This window comes from Trichoplusia ni, chromosome 7 (assembly GCF_003590095.1).
Source record: "Trichoplusia ni isolate ovarian cell line Hi5 chromosome 7, tn1, whole genome shotgun sequence".
Classification (NCBI taxonomy): domain Eukaryota; kingdom Metazoa; phylum Arthropoda; class Insecta; order Lepidoptera; family Noctuidae; genus Trichoplusia; species Trichoplusia ni.
In genome coordinates this window covers 7,832,584-7,855,612 of record NC_039484.1, presented here as the reverse complement: position 1 = coordinate 7,855,612, position 23,029 = coordinate 7,832,584, and the positions used below count along the sequence as shown (strand labels likewise).

General features: G+C 35.7%; 2 protein-coding genes across 9 annotated transcripts in view; both read right to left on the bottom strand.

Annotated features, from left to right (window-relative positions):
- LOC113495989 overlaps positions 1-22,659 on the bottom strand; it is a 116,730-nt gene extending 94,071 nt beyond the window's left edge. For 2 of the 8 annotated variants that reach the window (XM_026875023.1, XM_026875024.1), the window contains exons 1-2: positions 21,963-22,656; positions 15,302-15,528 (exon numbers count right to left, since the gene is read on the bottom strand). In XM_026875023.1, coding sequence (XP_026730824.1) covers positions 15,302-15,339 — 38 coding nt within the window. In that variant the 5' untranslated portion in view covers positions 15,340-15,528; positions 21,963-22,656. Of the gene's footprint in view, positions 1-15,301; positions 15,529-21,962 lie in introns of those variants that run through there. The other 6 variants (XM_026875025.1, XM_026875026.1, XM_026875030.1 and 3 more) reach the window with 6 other exon arrangements.
- LOC113495997 (transcription factor Adf-1-like) lies at positions 3,571-5,012 on the bottom strand. The gene is made up of 2 exons (XM_026875042.1): positions 4,729-5,012; positions 3,571-4,523 (listed from the first exon to the last, which is right to left on the bottom strand). Exons 1-2 carry the CDS (start codon positions 4,859-4,861, stop codon positions 4,006-4,008), a joined length of 651 nt encoding a protein of 216 aa, XP_026730843.1. The 5' UTR covers positions 4,862-5,012; the 3' UTR covers positions 3,571-4,005.
- Positions 22,660-23,029: the final 370 nt, after the last annotated feature.

Here is a 23,029-nt window from a genome sequence, read left to right as displayed (position 1 = left end):
AGGAACAAGGCAATGGCTTGCCGGACTTAATTTAATTGAAATTCAATATCCACTTTAGTCCGTATCCGACCATAAATACTGGTCACCTGACAGGGCGGTCTAGAACAGACTAGTGCGATGCAAGCAGAATACCAATATTGCAAATGTGAAAGTAACTTCGCCCGTCTGATACGCTAAACCGCTCAACCGATTTTGATAAAATTTGGTAAAGTTCCGTGCCGGCGAAAGCACGGGGAATATTAATATTATTTATTAGTAGGTTTGTTACATAGAATGTAGATAATAGTTAATCCACTTTGGCACTATAAACAATAATATGTAAAGAAATAAGTTCTACTGAGTTTTGTTTAGTACTCAGTATTAAACAAAAAGTATGAGTTATTTAGCTTTTCAGCATTCAGAATCGCGGTTACATTCTTCATGAATAACTTCTGGAAGGCGGGGTCACCGTGAGGTCACGTGCAGGTCACCGTTCAATAGAAATAAGGGCAAGTCAACGGCCTGCTACAAAAATAGTTACAGCAGACTAATTGAAGTGCCGGTGTATTTCTAGCTTATCGCCGACTGCATTTTATATAATGAAAAATCAATAGTTCAGTGTACCGACTTGGTTTTTTATTGTAATAATAATCGAGGTTTCATACATAGGTATTTTCAGTGTGAAAAACTATGTTTGATTTAGAGAATAGAGTTTGCGTGTGTCGACGTAATTATCTACTTCGGAGCAGGTGGAAATATGTTTTAAAAAATTTTTGCTTTATTTATCATACATGTATTCTCCGGTTACTCGAAAGTAATTAATGATTTATCACCTATAATTTAATTTGATTCTTTTCTTTTTGTAAGTCAAATAGTTTATGTTCCTTAATAGACAAGTATCAGTTATAAATCAATTGACCATTAATAATTCTAGTAAACTAAGTCCACGTAGGTATCACGAGTCGGGCTCAGTTTAACCCAGTCACTATACATACGTGTACATAGGTATCTACGTAAGTACGTATGTAAGCGCCGGCCGCTCGCGTTGCACAGTGGGCTGAAAATAACGTTTCATGGACATTCAAATTTTTTTTCCAATTTGACGTGTTTCTTTATTGGAATCTGTTAAAACATGCTTCTTATTGATATGTTTTAAATATAAAGTCATAGATCATAGCGAAAGGCACACTTTTGATTTTTTTTTCAAAAACTTTGTATGGGGAAAACCATAAAATAAGCTATATCTCAGCTGTCGCGTGAGTGCGCGTTATTTTCTTTCACATGATTATTGCTCTATTTTTTTGCAAAATTTTGACGTATTGCACCACGCTCGCGAAAGTGCGATTTCTGAGAAAAAAAATATTGAAAAATATATATATTTTCCTTTGAAAAATTCGTAAATTTATTAAAAAAATACCTATATATCTCTAAAAATTATAACATTAGCGGCCATAAACAACTTCAGTGCTGTTTAGCTCTTCTCAATTTTATAATAATGAACAATATGCGGCTAAATATGTATCAGAGAAATATGTTTTTTACATAATTTGTTTATGACACACGGTCTGGGATACCAGACCCTTTTAAAACAATGGATAAATATCAGTAAGTACCTATTGTTGCCATATGATTTCGTTGCCATCGGTCAGATTTAATGGAACTAATGAGGTTATGAACACACTGGAATCATCATTTCCATCTTCCATTTTCTGTTTATACCTGCTTTGTTTCGATGAACCATCAAAACCCCACTTGGACACTAAAATAAGGTAATTTTTTTCGACACACACAGGTAAACTTTTCAAAATTCTTGTTACTGTTAAATCTAGAAGAGCTTGAAGGGAAATTTTGGCTGCTGTATCCGTCACTGTAATTGTTTTTTTTTGTCAGGATAACAATGAGATTTAGCTTGCTGTAGCTTACAGTAACGGATACAAGTCTGACACACCTTCTCGAATTTCCCTTAGTGTTATATATTGCCACTTGGACAATTTTAAGAATAAAAACATACCAAGTGCTTTCTCTGGTGTAAAAACATGCTTGGGATATGCTTTTTTGGTAAACGAGTTTAACTTTTCAGCAGCTTCTGGGTGTTTCATCATAAACTCAATAACAGAAGCCATATTGTTCAAACCTTCTTGTCTCATCATTCGCACAGCAGCATATGCAAGCTCACTGGACTCACAGTCTCTTTGATTTTCAGTCCTTCTTTTCTTTTGTTTTATTCCTAAATCTTGAAATGGTTTTCGAAGCAAACGCTTCATACTTGTCTGTACTTCAGTTGACGAAGATGTAGAAGGGACTGGACATTCGAGGGTGATATGAGATTCAGACGCCACAACATCTGATGCCTTCGGTTCTGCAATGCAACTTGGCCAATCAATATCACACTGAAGCCAGTCTTCATATTCGCTCGCTCGCTTCGTGGGGTTTTGATGGTTCATCGAACCAAAGCAGGTATAAACAGAAAGTGGAAGATGGAAATGATGATTCCAGTGTGTTCATAACCTCATTAGTTCCATTAAATCTGACCGATGGCAACGAAATCATATGGCAACAATAGGTACTTACTGATATTTATCCATTGTTTTAAAAGGGTCTGGTATCCCAGACCGTGTGTCATAAACAAATTATGTAAAAAACATATTTCTCTGATACATATTTAGCCGCATATTGTTCATTATTATAAAATTGAGAAGAGCTAAACAGCACTGAAGTTGTTTATGGCCGCTAATGTTATAATTTTTAGAGATATATAGGTATTTTTTTAATAAATTTACGAATTTTTCAAAGGAAAATATATATATTTTTCAATATTTTTTTTCTCAGAAATCGCACTTTCGCGAGCGTGGTGCAATACGTCAAAATTTTGCAAAAAAATAGAGCAATAATCATGTGAAAGAAAATAACGCGCACTCACGCGACAGCTGAGATATAGCTTATTTTATGGTTTTCCCCATACAAAGTTTTTGAAAAAAAATCAAAAGTGTGCCTTTCGCTATGATCTATGACTTTATATTTAAAACATATCAATAAGAAGCATGTTTTAACAGATTCCAATAAAGAAACACGTCAAATTGGAAAAAAAATTGAATGTCCATGAAACGTTATTTTCAGCCCACTGTGCGTTGGGACGGCGCGCGGCGCGACTGGGCGCCTTGCCATAACAGCGTGTGCGAAAAAAAACAATGTTTCAATGGCCACACTTGGCAAATGTCACGAGTTCACATCAAAGCCAATTAATTGCAATGTGCTATTTTATTACAAGAGGAAATATGAGATAACGATACTTCTTAGTTCTTACTGTTTTCGCATATACGACGACTTACCAAACCATACCAAATTACCAATACTTATTGAACGATTTTTTTTAATGCTGCATAGTTTTAATACCTTTCAATGACAACTTGACATAAACGTACGTACGAGGATGTACGTGTAAATAATTAAGCAAGTCTTCGTATAAAATTTATATTTATATTATTTATTATAGATTATTTTGATATATCTTTATTAAATTTTGAGGCACATGAAAAATCGCTCAAAACATCAAATTCATGTCGAATCGGAATTAAATAAAACAATTAAAACTAAAATGAAAATAAACAATATTATGTATTGAAACATTTTTAATAGAAAGTAATAACTAGTAAATGTTGTATTGAAACAAATCACGTGTTTAATAAAACTTGAATCTTAGCAAAAGTTTCAATGAGCAGAACCTTGACAGTCTGGAGTCACGGCCAAGCGCGCTGCTCAATACAAATGGCTGTTGTGTAACTGATAATAAACATTTATGTATTATTTCGTTTGTGAAATTAGTCAACACTAGTTTTAATCGCTTCATATACGTATACTAGTTTAGAAATTGTCTGCTTTGAATCCCGTACGTTGTCACTCTAACAGCGTTGTGCCACGGGATCCAAATTCATCTACACTCACATGGCAATATTTTATATTGACACGCACTTTATCTTCAGAAACCACTTTGTAAACCAGTCTTCTAGCATTACTTGTTGGCAATCCTCAGAACTTTTGATCTATTGGTTCAAAGTCATTATTATTATGATTGGGGCCTTCAAAGAATGGCGTAACTTCTGTTTTGATAACCATGGGATCTTCCATTTCATTGGTATTTTGGTGTTCGAGTTCTGCGTTAGCGAATAATTTGGCTAGTTCTATTTTAAGTAGACACTGCCTTCTAAGAGGAAATGTCTTGAATGTTTCGGCATAACTTAGGAATAAGTAGTCTGTTGAATCGAAATGTGCTAAATTATATTTATTTTCGTTGGTATGGTTCTCTTCCTCTTGGTGTGGTGTGGGTTGCGGCGACTGCGACAGTATGTAGTACGGGGAATTACTTTGAGAGCTATCGGTATTCCGTTTTTGTAGGACTAGAGGGCGTGTCGTAGTGAAATTGTCTAAGAACGCCAAGTTTGAGCCCCAAATGTATTCATTTGCCTTTTTAAATGACCCTTGTGATTGCTTTTTGTGCTTCATATACCCGTCTCTCACTGTTTTCCATTTAAATTTGCACGCATCAACTAGAAAATATACGGGATATTTAGGTTTTGCAAAATAACTAAATTAAAAATTTTTACTTCTGACGGAAACTTATAAGATAAAGTGACTGAATAGGTTTTAAAGGAGCTTATAATAATTATTTTAAACGTATTGTTCAAGGCTCTGTCTGTACTTAGTTTACACAACAAGCTATAGGTACTAGTCAAGATCAAAAAAGAAACTTACTAGATTCATTTAACAGGTTTGCAATTTGTTCCCAGGTGGCATTTTTCAGTGGAATATTTTTGTATTCCTTATGATATATGTTGTAGAGATATTCATGTTTTTGCACACATTCTATCAAAGCTTGGACATCCATACTTTGTGAGGAATTGGAAGTGATTGATGGAGTTAATTTGACGTATTAAAACTAAGTAAAGTTGTATCACAAAAAGAAATGAGCGACTTGTTGGCTGTATAAGTGTGGTCCGTGGACTAACTATGAGCTCGGCGTCGCGTCGCGCCGCCGCCGCGCCGCCCCGCCGCGCTGCCGCCCCGCCACGCTGCCGCCCCGCCGGCGCGGCGCGCGGCGTGCGCTCGATAGTGCTGCTCGCTCTTGCCTTCTCCCTCATAGCAACGTGGTAACGAGATGCGACGTTGCCAGACATGTACTTTCGTACTCGTTCCTACTACAGTGAACGGTTAAACTTTATATTGCTAATAACAATTTGTTTCGTAACTTGGATACCTTTTTGAATTGTTTTATTTCTAAATTTAAAGTACTTCAACAGTCGTTCTTCTAGAAGTGCCTTTAAAATAGGAGTTCAAGAATTAATGGCATTCACTGATCACTGATTCACTCGTTCCTCCAATCAAGTCTGCGTGAAACACTTGGATGCAAGCTACATGCCTAGATGGTCGACTATCACGTAGCTTCGATATGCTATCTAATGGAGAGTTTCACCTTAACTTCTTAGGTACAAGTATGTATTATACATCATATTATGTAATAATACAATAAATACAAGGTTAGGGTGTAAGAAATTTGTATGTATTCAAAATATAGACACTCGCCAAACAAAGAAAGTCTTGCTATGACAACGTAGCCAGGCTGTCATAGTTTCTTGCCGGTTCTTCTCCATAAGAATGACACTTTGGAACCGTGCAACAAGAGTCAGTAATGTAACGTTTTAAAAGTGCCTGAGAAACGGCCTATTTGAAATAAAAACTTTTTGATTTTGAGGCCTCCGTCACTCTATGTACTTGCGCGCTATAACTGCCTACCGTTCGGCCGAGCGCGCGACTGGTCTCGGGCCTTGTGCGGACCAAATGCAGTGAGATTTTCGCAAGCGACGCGTACGCAGGTTATTAATTTGTTTCATTTGTTCGTACGCGTACCTACGATGCCGTCTGGTGCCTTATGTGCTGTAGATGGGTGCACATCAAGTGAAAGAAGGGATAAACACTTATCATTTTTCCATTTACCTGTCAATGACGAAAGGTAAGTGATATTATTATTCAGATACCTATATTTCAGACCATAATTATTTACATATTTTTATATACAAACGCTTTACTTATCATAAACACTATTTCAACAACGTTTAAAAAGCTATTTTTGTTAGAATAAAATTGTGATAATATTTGACGGACAGTCGCTCAAATACCTACCGCAAGTCGCGCGGTGCGGCGCGGCTTCATGCCTAAACTTGCGCTCTTAGCGATTTGTAAACAATACAAATCGCTAAGATAATCAATATATGAGTAGAGTTTATGTAAAGAAAAATTTATTAAAAAATGTTTGAAGTTATAAAAAAATTATAATGTTCATTTTCCATGAGTATCATGTAATCGGTAAAGAATTCTTGAGCTCGCCCCGTGTTATAGTTAATAATAAATGTTGATATTATTATTAAATGAATTTATTAATTAGTACCTAGGTATTATTTATTCATAACTAGCTTTTGCCCGCAGCTTCGCCCGCGTTCAATAACGAATTAGGTATAATATACACTAAAACCTTCCTCGAGAATCACCGTATCGAGTGGTGAATACCGCTTGAAAATGTACAGTGGTTTTTGAGTTTATCGCGAACAGACAGACGCGGCGGGGGACTTACTTTTATAATATGTATTGATTATACATTTTTGAGTTTGTCTATCGTAGTTTGGGAACTATTATAAATTCGTCATATCTGTGTCCCTGTCGGTCTCTCTTATCTAGGTACCCACCGATGTCCTTCCTCAGACCTGTGCTATTTTATTAGGTACTAGCTGTTGCCCGCGACTTCGTCCCCGTGTTATGATTATGAGTGTATACCTGCCCTGTTTTTTTCACATTTTCCATTGTATCTTCGCTCCTATTAGTCGCAGCGTGATGGTTTATAACCTAAAGCCTTCCTCGATGAATGGTCTATTCAACACAAAAATATTTTTTCAATTTGGACCAGTAGTTCCTGAGATTAGCGCGTTCAAACAAACAAAGCAAAACTTTAGCTTTATATATTAGTATAGATTCTTATTTTTTTCAGGCGTAAAACATGGGCTGAATTGATTGGCAGGCCCGATCTAGCAGGGCCAGACACCAAGCCAAGAAGTTATTATGTGTGTTGTCTTCATTTTGAAAAGTCGGTGATTATTCAAAAACCACAATTACGACCTGACGCTTTGCCTACAAAACTATTGTCATCTCTTCCAACTACTTCAAGTGCCAGTACTGAACCAGAATCTAACGCAATGTCGACACAAACCAAATATGGCACTGGTAAAAAATCGGAGTCGGTACAGACGTCTTATAATAGTCAAACTGAACAAACTCAGACGTCAACTGCACTTTAATCTAATACACCAAGGAAAAGAAGACTTAGTAAAGAATTGAAAGAGTCGGAAGTAAAAAGAAGAAAGCTTCAGAATAGTTTGGACAAAATACAGCAAGCAGTTCAATCAAAAGAGTCACAATCTTTTGAAAGGTTTACTTTTCGAACCGAAGATGAGGTCAAAAAAGATTTTGTAAGCTCATTCAGTGGCAGAACAATTTAAAAAATAAGCGCAAAGGCAACAAGTATGATCCCGATTTTAAGTTGTTTGTCTTAAATTTTCATTTTTCTAGTCCGCAGACGTATCGGAGTATGAAGACATTTTTAGGTCTTCCTAGTGAAAGTACCCTTGAAAGATTTAAAATGGTTATTCCACCTAAATTCGATGCTCGTATTTTGGAGTTCTTATCATTTAAATTAAAATCTATCCCATCAGAAGCTAAGTACTGCACTCTGTCCGTGGATGAAATGGTTCTCAAGAGACATTTACATTACGACACCAGAAGAGACGAAATTATTGGTCTTCATAATATCAATGGTGAAGTGACATCGGAAATAGCTTCTCATGCCTGTGTAATAATGCTCAGAGGCATTATTGTGAACTGGAAACAACCTATTGCTTATTCTTTCTTAGGATCTCCAAAACATTATGAGAAATTGGAACAATAGTTGGATGAAATAATTATGAAACTATCAAACATAGGGATAGAACTTAAGGCTATTGTATCTGATCAGGGATCAAATTTCGATAACTTTGCTAAACCAGTAAAAAAGGTCACACCTGAGAAGCCTTACTTTTTATTTAATGGCAAAAAAAATTACTATATATTCGATGTCCCACATTTAATTAAATGCATCAGGAACAATTTAGTGACGAATAATTTTATATACAATGAAAAAAAAGTTTCTTGGGAACACATAGAAACACTTTATTCTACACAACAGGAAACAAATTTAAAATTGATTCCTAAAATCACCGAAGCTCATATAAAACCGAACAATTTTCAAGAAATGCGGGTTAAATACGCCGCTCAGATTTTTAGTAACTCCGTCTATGCCGCATTAAATCTGATTATGTTTAAGAAAACTTTACCAGACGAAGCAAAAGCGACCGCCGAATTCGTGCTAAAAATCAATAATTTGTTCGATGTTTTAAATTCAAGTACTGTCCAATCTGCCAATAAATTTCAAAAGGCATTCTCATTGCAAAAATACCAACTGGATGTGTTAAAAGACGCTATGATAATGTTCAAGAATTTGAAGGCTATTCATTCAATGAAAGGCGTCAATAACACAAATAAAATAAGGACATTTAAAAACATACAAATTACAATTCAATCCATAATCATGCTATGCAAAGATTTAAAGAAAGAAGGCATTAACTTTGTTTTTACGAGACGCCTAAATCAAGATTGCCTAGAAATTTTTTTTGGCACCATCCGTCAACAAGGTGGTAATTGTCGAGATCCTACACCGATACAGTTCATGAGGGCGTTCTCAAAATTATTTCTTTGCAATATGCTGAAGAACTCACGGTCTACTAACTGAGAAGAAGACATCTGCGAGTTGCTGCAGAAAAACGATGGATGTTTGAGACCACAGAGACATGCAGATAGCTCGCGCCGCAATATACCTTCGCTTTTGAATTTAAGTGGTGAAACTGATTACCGCTTCGACTTGCCAACTGAAAACGCCTTAATATATATATCGGGTTATTTACTTTTTAAATGTAGCAAGAAACATACCTGTCCTGACTTTGTTGTTGAATTACAGAAAATTCCCGATTTTAATGCAATAGATTGTTTATCCATTTTAAAGCGTTCAACAAAACGTCATCTTTCTACGGAAAGTTAAAAGTGCCAACAGATGCGTTTTATAATTATATAAGAAAACTTGAGACTACGTTTATTCATTATTTTGAAAAAAATATGAGACAAATGCCGGTAGTAGAATTTTTGAAATTTCAAATGACATACATTTTGATTCTCTCTGCCCTTGTTTTCCGAAACAATATCTCATAAAACTTTTTATTAGATAATAAAAGACATGTAACTTTAAAAAAAAAAATATTTTAGAACGGTCAGAACCAATTTATAAAAATAATAATTTAGAAACGAACATTTCAGCTACCACATATATGGGAAGGTGGGGTAAGACGGGGTAGCGAGGTAAGATGGGGACCCTCCAAAAATATATAATACAGTATTAATTGAAAAGTTATTTTGACGCCATCTAGTCGTATTTATCAGTACTTGTTAGAGTCGCAAAAAGTTTGTTCGAAGGAGCGCACGATTCTTCATGGTAAGTACATTTTTAAAATTTGAAGTGGTTTTATCTAATTATTGAAGCATATAAAGTGCATGACTGTTATAATGTATGATAAACATAATGTGTGACATATTTTTTTTGTTAATTTGTATTTATTTTACTATTGTAAACTCATTAATTCATGCCGGTTTCTTTTGATTTATAACCTCTAAAAATTCAATACAACTTTTAAGTCCAGTTTGGGAAAGATGGGACACTTATGTGGGGCAAGACGGGGTAGGTACCCGATCTTATCCGCTGAGTTGTTATTCAGTTTGTATTGAGATTGCATTCAACATTAACTATTTTTTTATAGTACAGTTCCAAAAACAGTAATGTTGTCATTTCCTGATGCTTAAATGGCTACACCGCCGTAAATCATTTAGCAAACTCTCCACCTCCACCAACTGCTTCAACCTCATGTCTCAAGCAGGCAACAGTAAATGATTATATAGATAATGATGCATTCCATCTGGTTAGCCCGAAAAAGTTAATGCCTTATTCGCGATTCGCCGAAAAAAGACCAAGACAAGTTCGAAGAAGGGGAAAAGCAGCTATTATTACTGCTTTTCTATATAAAAAAGAATGAGAGGAAAACTAAAATAGGTAGAAACTAAAACCACATGTAACAAACAAAAAGTAAATGACAAAAATAACAATAAAGAGAACTTGAAAAACCGAAAAAGCGAAAAGGCACAGAAGAAGAAGATACAGAATGTCTATACTGTCGCGGCTTGTATTCCGATTATCATACTTGTATCACTTATCGTACTTGAGGCAAGTGAGCGCATTGTGTCTGTGCAGGAGTGGAAGACAGCGATGACGAAGCTGAACATATCTGCCCGGTTTGTGAAGATGACGGCGCTTAAATAGTCTATACCCCATCTTACCCCAGGGGTATACCCCATCTTACCCTATAGGTGGGGTAAGATGGGGTGATTCAGTTATTTTTTAAAAGTTTATATTTTTATGAGAAGAACTTATTTTTTTTTGTTTTGACTGATTGTTATTAAAAGAAGAAAGACTGATTATTTAATTAATAAAAGTTCCTACGTTGTGCAATTAAAAAAGATGGGTTTTATTTATGAAATACCTTAAGGTCCCCGTCTTACCCCACCTTCCCCTAAGTCAGAATATATTCAGTTCTCAAAAATATGACACAAAAAGTTATGTAAATTTAATTTTATCGAAGCGGCAGCCCTGCGATTGCTGTGGGATCGCGCGGTGCAAAACAATCACAACTGTGCGCTTGGGTATTTAAGCACATTTTAGCATGCAGCGGTTGATAACGCGACGGAGTAGGCTCTTATAGCAGTAGGCATTAGAAATTTTGTACTGAGTGAAGTATCTGTTACGTAGTAACTATTTACTAATCTGTGACGTAGCTTAACATTGGCTGGGCAACAAAACACGTTCGTATGTGTACCTACAGCGGCTACATACGTATAACGCTTAAGTACTTCGTGTCAATCAATTCGCATTCAATTAAAAACAAAGTACGGTTGAAGATAACCGAGCTAGATATTAATAACTAGGAGCAGTGAAACTCGACGTAAAATGATCATGAATTATTCATTTATTTTGATTTGTCGGCTTCTTGTACCGTTCAACTTTTTTTTTAAGGTAGACATGATAAATAGACTAAATAGTATTCATACTACATAATAAAGCTCTTTGAATAAAACCAAGAAATGCAAAAACCCCGGAGTTATTTCATGTATTTGCATATTTAGTGTAGGTAAACATTAAGTACCAAAAACTTTGATACATCACAAATAAAATTCACTGATACCTACTTATTCCCTAAATAGTTTTTTACTAACCAAAAACCCGAGAATTATAACACAAAATATATAAATTACTTAATACTTATAACAAACCTACACTATTTTTCTAGGTGATACAATGGTAAAATTAATGATGTCACCATTGTAGGGCGACGCTGTAAAAAAAAGTCTATTAAATAAAATACTAAGGGAATAGATCTAAAATGCCCTGTGATTGCAGTGTAGTGTTAGCTGTCGGCCGTGCCCGAGATAGGCTGACCTATTTATACCCAGACGACCTAATTTTGATGTTTTCAGACCTAAACGCTACCGCTTCTTGGCAACCAGATCCTGTTTTGGTAATATTATTTAAACAGTAGGCAGACAGCTTTTTGGTGCTCTATTCAGATGATGGATAAATAAGTTACTTAATTAGAATAATTTGTCAGTGTAAATTGACATTAAATTAAAAAATGCTGTATACTTACCTAACGGACAGAATTAAGTAATCATACGTTATTTCTTTAAATATGTTTTCGTCAATCCAAAACTAAAACGAACTATCATCCATTCTGCTTCATAGTTAGCTTTTGAACGAAAAATAATTAATTTTGTACCCACAGAAACCTCTATTAGGCAAAAAGAGAAAAATGCATTATGATAGTAATAATAGTCAATGGTATTGAATTCTGTAAAGACGATTGTGTGTACAAAAATAGAAACTTAAATGAATGAAAAATTCCAGATTACTAAACACATATTACATTAACGATCCTCTACTAATTGGTTTTAGGTTCAGCTGCATCTAATTAGACTGAAAGCCGAATAAACCGCAGAACTGCTAATCCGGTCAAGGCTAGACTAATGAGGATACGACTCAAATAACATTTAAAAAGAAAAATACATAACTTTCATAAAAACCAAGTACAGGACAATACAGCTTTCTGTGTCATAAATAATAAAAATGTATCTTAAAAAGTTCATTACTCAAAACTACGAGCAATAAACACATTTTTTTAGTAATAAGAGAGGTATTGTAAAGGAAGATACAAATAAATACGTAAAATAAAAACAATAGACTTCTCAATTAGATTTTTGCTGCAGGCTTCCACTGCTCAGTTGAAAACTTTTCATCTGCGTAGCATGTTTCTTTCGTCGGTTGACAACGTAACTCAAAAACCAGTAAACCGATTATGATTAGTTTGTCGTTTGAAAAGGTTTATATGCTCTTTTCTCGTGCTTTTCTATTTGTGCGTTATTTAATCTGGAAATGACTGTTTTTTCCTTAATTAAAAGTGACTGTTAAAGCGCGAATATAATTCAGGTAGCTGTCAGGTTAAGTAAGGCGGTAGCCCTTTGTCTTTTATTTTATTACTGTCATAAATAACACATTTGATGTTAAAATTTAATTCAAAATGCACCTTTATTTTATAATGAGTAAAAAGTTATACTTTTTATTGTAACTGAATATAATGCGAGTTTCTTCTTACTGTTGTTAGGTACTTAGTGCTTGCTTTAAATTAAGTAATTAAAATTACAGTTAATTGGTCGGTATCGTAATACGGCATTTGTAATTCAAGCTCATTAAAGGCTAAATGAATTATTTATTGAGTTATTATAACATTAATCAAGTTATCTTCATTAATATTATCTGTTCTTATTAATCTTGTATCATGCGCAAGTATCACGCATATAATATTTAAAGAGTACGTATGTATGGAAAATGCGGTTATATTTGTTATAGAGTACTAATCATGTATTATTTATAGAGTAACATGATAAATAGATGCATGGCATGAGCCATGTGGGTTATATAAAGGTACCTATATGTATGTATAAGCACAAAACCACTGTAACAAGGACTGAACACGAACAGGCAAGAGTATTTCGTAACGCAAGCCCAACATTAATATAGAGAATTTAATTTATATAGACTAGCTGTAAAAGCAACTTTGTGAGCGAGGAATTTAACAAAATATACTTTATTTGTATATAATAAAAGTAGACTTCAAGTCGAAGTCCAATCTTAATCGGTCCGGCCATTTCAGAGATTAGCCGTAATAAACAGACAGACAAAAATTATATTTTGATAAATTTATTAAATTGTACATCACGTATAGATAAGTAAAGAACACCGCTTAATACACATGTTCAGTAATTTAATCAATAACATCAAACCTAGCCAAAAGAAGAAAATAATCATAAAGAGTTCTCCACATACCTGTCTTTATTTTTTGACGTCAACATTAAACAAAATACGTGTTTAACATTGTTAACGAACATAAATAGAGCCCTATTTATCTTTTACACACTTGTAGGTACGTATCAATTAAACATGGTCAGTAAAGTATAACAAGATGCCTACAAGGCGATGGCGTAATCGAAAACAGCTGCCATTTACTACACAATATATGTGTACATCGATATATAACAATTAGTATTGACGTAAAGAACTATTTATACCATGTAAATGACAGGTGCTTCCTGGCACAATGGAGTCATGAACCAGACGCAAATTAATATTACGAGACGGCTCATTTAAATTATACACATTGTTAATATGTATGGACAATTGGACATGGTAACCACAATTAATGTGAAGCCGGAACAACATACATCGATTCGTATTTAAACTGTTTTTTTATTTAATTGCATGTAGGTTACTAAGTTTTATGAATTAAACTAGCTGCTTGCGGCTTCACAAACCTGTATGTCGGTTATGGCTGCAAAAACATAATCCTTTAACTAATTCCCATACTAAAATTGCATCGAAATCAGTCCAGTCGTTTGGGAGTGAAGACAAACACATACAAACACTCACATTTTTTATATTTTCAATGTAAGTTCATTCGATAGTTCAGCGTGTAGTATAGAAGACTAAACTCGAAACGTAGCGTGGACGAGTAGACGACAGGTTGTCACAACGATCTGCGGCAAGCCGTGACAATTACGTTTGTCATTTTAAAACGCAACATCAGACAAAGCCGCAGCTAAGTAATACCGTTATACTAGAATAGCTATTTGTAAGCGGCATAGACTGGATATAGGTGCGGTGCCTGCGTGGCCCGACACACCGGTTTTACAGTACGCTGCCAATAAATACCTGGCTAGCAGTAAAACGTATGATGGACGATTACAAGCGAACATTATTGTTTTAATTGAAATTCATATTATAGTCTTACCAGTTAAAGCTTTAGACACCGTTATTAATCCTAAAGCACAGTAATTTTAATAAATTTCTATACATAGTTTACTTACATAGCACAGAACAGTCACGCTTGCCGAGTATTCAGCCATTTTGCTTCGCGTTTCATAAAAAAGCGAATTCAAAGGAATACCATTAATCGTACTTACACGTGGAGATAATGAGAAAATGAGCGCAATTTCATACGGAACAAAATTGAACGGAACCAATTTTCATTGAATTCGATTGAACCGTCGATCGTAGCTGTACTATTCATATTTATATGTACATTTATTTTATATATGACGTTCGTTAGCGGATATTCTATACATATGTGTCGTACTTTTGAACAAAATGCCATTTCAAGCCTAGCTCATCGACATAGATATCGTTCTAATTACGTTAAGACGCATTTTTTTTGTCAGCCCTTTTGCTTGGACTGCTCGGAGCAGTGAAATATGGAAAGCTTTAGAAATCCATACCGTAAAATCTGTTATCTTCTTACATGGATATAAACTTGTCTTTAGCTATTTGTCTAACCTAAGTTATGGATTTCTATCTAGTTAATAGGTTAAACTTAATACAAACCATCTTGCTAAAACTGAAAGGTTTGCCGTACGAAAACGTAGTGGTGTTATCGTAAAAGATAATCATCTCATCGTGTTTGTTTGTGTTACTCTGGAGTTTTGTGTGTGGGTATTTCTAACTTATGCTTTAACTGTTCAGGTAGTTGTGTATGTTTCGTACCTGTGCATTGGCTGTGTCCGTTGCGAGTACTGCGCCATGGCTCTTGTTGCGCAGCTGGCATGGCTAGGCGGCGCGCATGCCGCGACAAGCGCGGCTCGCTAGCTGCGCGCCATACCGGCGCTACGTCGCACAACACACACACAAAGACGCACACGACACACCACTGCACACGGCCGGCACGACCGACACGACCGACGACACTGCACCGACCCCGACCCACCGACAACCTGACGACAAAACAAAAACATTACTACAAGCTTGTATCTTCAAAACAGAAATCAAATGTGCACCATTCGTAACATTTTCAATACAGTTAAGCATTCGTTCAATTCGGTCGATTTGGGCATTAGACTCTTATTGAAGTCGTTAAATATCCTTAAAAAGTTTACAAAAGTTCCCAAGACAACGTGCGTTCAAATGTCAAAAAAACATGGTTAACCTTCAGTCTTCCATACATGAGTCACCTCGAAATAAAGCTCAAGTATACTGCGACACTGACGTTTCACATTCAGTAAATCGACACTTGGCACAAATTACTCAAAACGAGTGTCAAGTACCTACACGTGTATGCAGCTCATTTTACGTTATGCAGTTTTATGCTGCGTCTGTCAGCCATGAAACGGAAACCGAGTATTTATGAAACCTTCTTGAATATTACTTTTGACATCAAATGGTATGGTACTAAACAACGGCGCAAAAGCGTGGCCCGAGGACAACTCGTACGAAAACTCATCATGTGTTCCTCTTACTGTATATTAAAGGTTGTTGTCTACGACACTTAGGTTTACTGCATTTGGGTTTGAAAATGGTTTGATAATATGAGATGAGCAGTAGAGTTGCAAAAGTCGTTCTACGCAAAGTAAGGTGTGTGATTGAATCCTACTACTGGAAAAACTGGAGCGCGTACTCTAACATAGCGCGCAAAAGGTATATGGGAAAACAACTGTGGTTTTCCACGATTAGTAGGTCCTTAAAATAAACTAAAAAGTTGTTACTAACTACAGCAGGCATGTAACTCAAACAATTGTTACATAAGGCAAAATGCAGTTTTAGTGTTCATTCTACACATTGAACCACATATCGTCCAAACCGAAGTGTTAGGTAATGATTTCTCAGTTTTAGGCAAATGCTAGACATAAAAATAAAACTACATTTAAACGAATCCATCGCGAAACAGTTCTAGCTCTTTAAAAATAGTTTTATTTCATCGTTGAGTGTTTTCGTCTAAAACAACAAAGTTCCTTCGATCCTCAATTCCCTCCAACTTCTACATTTCAATACGGAATAGGATTATTGAAATTAAAATGAATTCTGTTTTACTAATGGCTGTTGCCATTCCCGCGGATATATGAGTAAAATAACGAGCGCAGAGTAATCACGTCACTGCTGTGCTCATAATGACTGACTACCGGATAAAATTATATTTATGAAGTGATCGCGAAGCCTGGAAATTTAATTAAACGAAGTTCACATGAACTCGCGTTATTATTGTTTTGAAATTCACTTATTTAATGCTTTATATCTCGTTAGTGAGGTCGTTGGTTCTATTCCTTTTTTTATATATGAAGAGAAGATTCATTTTTGAGGAGTCGGTATACTTATTTAGTTTTACTATTAGTCTTTTATTATTTTCAGCCTGTTTCGAGTCCTCATTTTTCGTCAATGGTTTCGTTACCCCACTTCAAATTTGCTCCATTTCCGAAAATATATTACGAAATAAAAATAACGTGAAATAAGCTGCTTTAATTTATATTTGCAAATGAATCATTAGTCTCAGACTATTTCTCATCCACTAAGTGTGATAAATTACCAAATTAACTAAGAACCAACATTCAGCAAACTCTACTTAAAGCGAAGCTTCTATAATATTCTTCGTAGAAACTGGTACATTTTATAACTCTCCAGCAAGACTTTCAGTTTAAACATATATTATTGGAGTTCAAAATTCCTATAAGGAAAGTCCATGTGTATTAAACATAGAGGTTTAATTAACTTAAAAGCTAAGTATGTGCGTATTGCGCTGCGAATTGCAGTAGGAAATAGAGAAAGGAGATCAGAATATCCTCCTATCGTTCTATGGAGAAAGCTAAAGTAATAGTATCTTAATTACTAGCTGACACGTGTTCACTCATATAATGGTCTATGACACTCTTAAACAATGTGCTTTTCAAAATATTTCTCAAAATCGTTTCAGCAGTTCCTGAGATTACCTCCTACCACGTCACTTACTCGAACACTACTTTTTAATAATAAAAGTAGCCAAGTTTATAGGTCGATCTCATTGATATTTTTACTAGTTATCCTTATATCATACCGATAGGATAAAGAATATGCGCCTAGAATTTTAATGTTATAACAAAAGTTATCCTAAGAATATACTAATTTGGAATCGAGCCCAAATAGCGGTAGGCTAGAAACGTAAACATCCCTATATAATTTTTCACCGTTCCGAGAAATGAACTTAAATAAAACCGTATTTTTTGATTGCACGAGATTCCAAAACGAATCACTATCGACGTGTCAATAAAACCCAATCATGTGAGAGTCTGACTCGCGATATTCGGGGTTTCGTACAAATATACTGAATAAAAACTAATTTGCAAAAAGGACTTACTTTTATGACGTTCTCACCGCTTACAAATCGTTTGTAAACCTCGATTTTATAATTTTAGTGGCAAAAGAGATACGTCATGTTCTGTATAAAATTCTAATGTCAGCGTATATCATGAGATACAGCTTGGTGGCAGCTGGACAGACTGTAGACCCTTAGTAATAACGTTCCGTTTTACTCTTTACGTAAAAAAGCCAATTAAATTTACTCAATATTTACATAACTAAAATAATTGGGCACGTTACACCCATAGGGAAACTATATAAATATAGCTGGTTGAATACGAAATATCTCATTCAGATGAAAACTAGGTCACAATTTTATACCAAGTTTACAATTATACTTGTTCTAGGTTATTGGGACACGCGAATGCGTATTTTCGCAAAACCTTTTTGCAATAGGTGGGTAGAAAGCTTTTTATTAACTTTTACATTGTATCCGCTTCTAAAATAGATTTTTTCTGCATTGCTCTTAATTTTATAGAAGTAGGTGAAGTAGGCTTTTGTGGTCCAATAGTAGTTAGTGAGAAAATAAAATGTAAATGAAATACAATGAATAAATATGTATATTAGAAATAGTTTTTATTTATGGAATATTAATATTACGGAAGTTTACGGAGCATGTATGACTAATTGATTATAATTATGTATGATTCTAATATTCTTCATTATGTATTCGTACATAATGAAGAATATTAGACGCGTGCCCTTTGCCTCGTTAAAATAAAGTAAAAACTAGAATCAATAAAATTCGCTACATAACAAAGTTTAGCGACTTTACTTACTTTTAATAATGTATATTTCATCATCATCATTACCATCTCAGCCTATTGCCGTCCACTGCTGAACGTAGGCTTCCCCTAATGTATAATTATACATACATAATTATGTAATATGTCTATAACTATGATTTTATCCGGGAAAAGTTGTTCTGCCAGGCTACTTTGTGAATCTACAGTATCCAGTGAACGTAAAAGACCACAAACAAAGAACCACATTCAAATCGGTCCTGTCTTTTAGGATGAGTTCAGTGACATACACACGTACAGTAGAATTATTTATATACAAATATATGTATGTACTTAAATAAATAAAAAAATAATGGATATGTGCTAGTCAGACTGTGATATGCATATAACTCTTTGTTCTACATATACATAATCATCAATATTAGGACAGAGAAATACAAATTGGCTGGCAAAATTTTCATCTATCTTTAAGTCTGCAAAATTCTACAGTATTACTCACACTCGATCTTTAATTTGATTTTATTCTTGGTGACGGACAGAAGAACAGAAAGTGGTGCCTCAGTAATAAGGATTCATACCTTTATCTATTTGGACATTCAAATTTTGATCAACACCTCTATTCAAGTCCAATACATACTCCATAGTTTATACTAGTTACTGTGTCAGTTCAACAGTTATGATTTTCTTTGAAGTCGACACATGACGACACCCGAGTCGTTATTACAACTCAATCGTTCTACATGTGTTATTTCAAATGTACGTTTATAACTGAGTTATTGAAAGTTTGATGTTATTTTCCTATCAGCTTTACATTCTCATGAAATTTTGAATAAGTATATCTATTCTGACTTCATCACCGTTATAAGCGGTATAAAGTATTCTATGTTATTTTTATCTATCGCTATAATACATTTTATCAAAATCGATAGAGTGGTTTAGCCACAAAAGCACGACAGATGGACAAAGAGTATTTTCTTTCACATTTTAAATAGCTGACTTATTTATGAGCTACCTACACAGAGGAACAACAAGGAGTTGGGCACTGTGTGAAAGATGGTAAGAGCAAGAATGCGCAAAATGCTGGAAACATCATATTTCGCCAAATCAAATAACTAGGAACGGTGAGACGAGGAGTTTTGAATATTATCCAAATGATATATGGTAGGTACAACTAATAGGAACTTAGCGTTACTATTATACAATAGCTATGACGAACTGTGGTCCGATGATGAGTCAAATTAAATTGATGATCTAATTGCAACATAGGGAAACTGAGTTCGACAGTACTAAAATATAAATATCATTACCTAAAAATAATATATAATATTGATTCGTCTTTTTTGAAGTTTATATATAAATCAAGCTGTTTACAAATTTTAGACTGAGTGTACTGAAAGACTGATCAAGGGTGAATTAGACTGGACAAGAATTTTGGTCTTAACATTTGCTTAGTACTTTTCTATATTATAATAAAGTAAACAATTCGTCAACAACATTACGCGTAATGTATTACAACAATTTCCCTACAGCACTACTTATATCAGATGACTTCGATAAATTTGAAACCATAAAGAAGCATGAACATTTTAATAACTACATACTTTAGTTTAAACATATTAGTTTCGCGTACACATCGATGTTATGCACGTAAATCGGTTTGCAATGTACCTACGTGATATGATTTTAATGCAGTTTTCAATTTGGTCAAAAATAACCTTCAACACTGTAAAATCAATGTGAATAACCTTGATTGGGGTTTTACGATATTTTTATGTGTTTACCTGGAGCTACAGGAATGTACCGATCTCATTTTAATTTGGTTTTGTGCATTTGATGACGCTTAATAATGCGTTGTTGGTGTGTTCGCGTACTATGAAAGTGTCAAAAAAACTTTATTGTGGAATTAGCAAAGGTGATCGTTTCTCATTTGTCTTAGTTAAATTTACGAACGTTAATAATAGAGTATGTTTAAATACCATTTATATCTATAAATGCCGTCTACCGTGGATGTAAGACGTACCAGTTGCAAAAGAGATTAGTTTTAAATAAGATGGACGGTCTAAACCTGCATTAATCACGGCCTGAGGAACGCTATTTATTCGTGCATATTTCTTATTAGATAATTCGTGATTAACTGTCTACAGCTAAGGGGAGAGATAGACTAGATTAAACCAGCCTGTCTGACTAGTTATTCTGTCGGGTTGGCATGTTTTGTCCGGTGAAAAAATTGGCTAAGCAACAAGGTAACGGGCGGTAATTATCGTCTCAATAATTGCTTGTCTGATTAAGTATATTGATCTGAGGATATTGCTGACTCTGTGCAGTAAATGGTTTAACCAGAATTGCTCGTATCACCGAACAATGTTTTTGAACTGATAAGTCACGTAATTGAGTCAGTCTGTCCGCATCCTAATTAATTATTTTTTATCAATAGGTAGGTACATCGGCGTATGTGACCGACAGCAAGGCGAGGTCGCGATATTTTTTTCCTATCTGGCAATGATAAGAGCATTCTTATTTATGCGTATTCACTAGATACCTACCACGTTTGGACACGTCACACCAATCTATTTATTTTAAAACTTAGGTTATGTACGGCTGTTTGCTTAGTTATATCCTGCTACTTTCTAACATGTTTGTACCTGCTTTACGTAGTACTGATGAAATGTAATTCAAATTTATTTTGGTCATACAGTGTTAAATTAGTTTTTTATTGAATACTGCGTTCTTTTATGTATGCCCAGGGTGCAATCAATGTACTAAGGGAAGTCTCAGTGTTACTAAGTACGCGCGTTAAGCAGTAAGTTGGTTGGGTCGCGTGGGGAGCCCTGAACCGATATAGGCCTACAGCACTGTTCGAGGCTGGTCGTTCACACCACAGCCCAATTACACACGTAACACTGGTCGACACATGGTGGTGGTGTCGGATGCACAGCTATTTTAATGTTTGGCCAAAGGGCATTCCAAGATAAAAATAACGATGCGCGACCACCAGTGGTTGTCGCGACGTGAACTTATCGTAAGTTTATCGTGCCTTGCATAAGCTCAGCTCAAGTACGACCACCACCATGCCACCAAGTCTTGGCTTTCATGCATTTACATAACTACACTTTTCAAGAGAAAACTGACACCGCGCTTATTTGCGCAGTTAGCTAGAAACTCGGTTCCTAAGTATTTTGATGACGGAATAGGAAAAGTAGGCGAACTTGTGAGATAGTTTTTAACTCCTACTATCACCTCAAAAAGTTAAAATATTACATATCTTGAGTTGTGTAGTGTATAGATAATAGTCTGGTACTCACCTTAAGGCCAAAAACAGATTTGTTAGCTTCCAACGAAACTTTGTTCACGGATTACAAGCACGGACACGCAACTCACACTTGAATATCACAATATTATTAACAAAACAGACGGTCACACACCACTCCCTACAATAATCAATGTAACACAGGACTTTTTACGTAAAATGACACGTTTAAGAGTTTTCGAAAAGTCCATTGAACTGTTTCGGTTGAAATTTACGTCCAGCGAAATTATAGGTACGGAATGGCAACGCTGTATAGGCGACGTATACATTTCGCGGCGCGGCCGCTACGCGGCGCTGTGGTCGGAGGGGGGCGGAGTCGAGCGGGACGCGGCGGGCGCGCGCGAGCGAGACGCCGCTACGCACTACGACGCCACGTCGCAACAATATTTTTTTCACGGTGTACTTATGGGATTCTATGTCGAAACTGCAACTGTTTAGATGGCGAAGACATTAGCGGATGGTGGCGAGGGGAGCGGCGACTGATGACCTTTTCAGCGTATCGCGTCACCGCGGGCGATAACGCGAGGTCGTCGGTCGAGCGCGCGACGTTGCCAACTCGCTGCGGCATTCGAGCCCACGTTTCCACAGATTACGAAAGTCGGCGAAATCCCCGTGGCCCTTTGATACCTGCCTGCCTAACGAACCTAGCCCTAGACACGCGAAGCCATGCGCTAACCTACATAAATAGACAAGCCAAACGGCCGGAGTTACACAACACGCAGCCGATTCAACATTACATTGTAACTTTCATACGAATGCTGCAAAATGAGAGTTATTACGATGGCTTACCCCCTATGGCGCCGTTCCAGGTTTCACAATTTTTGCGAAATAGGACACCCCAGGGAGGAATTAGGTAGTTTCAATGCTGCAGTTTGTGCTTACTAAGCCAAGTTAGGTAGGTATGAAGTCCCTATTGCGCTGCGTCGTACCTAGCCATTAACATTTTAGCACGCCGTACTGGGTACCTACCTATTTATAGATGTTTTAACACCAGTGCCTACGAAGAACTTTGTGTATGGAACGTGTTCGCTTAACTTTAAATAAGTAGGTAATATTTTATGA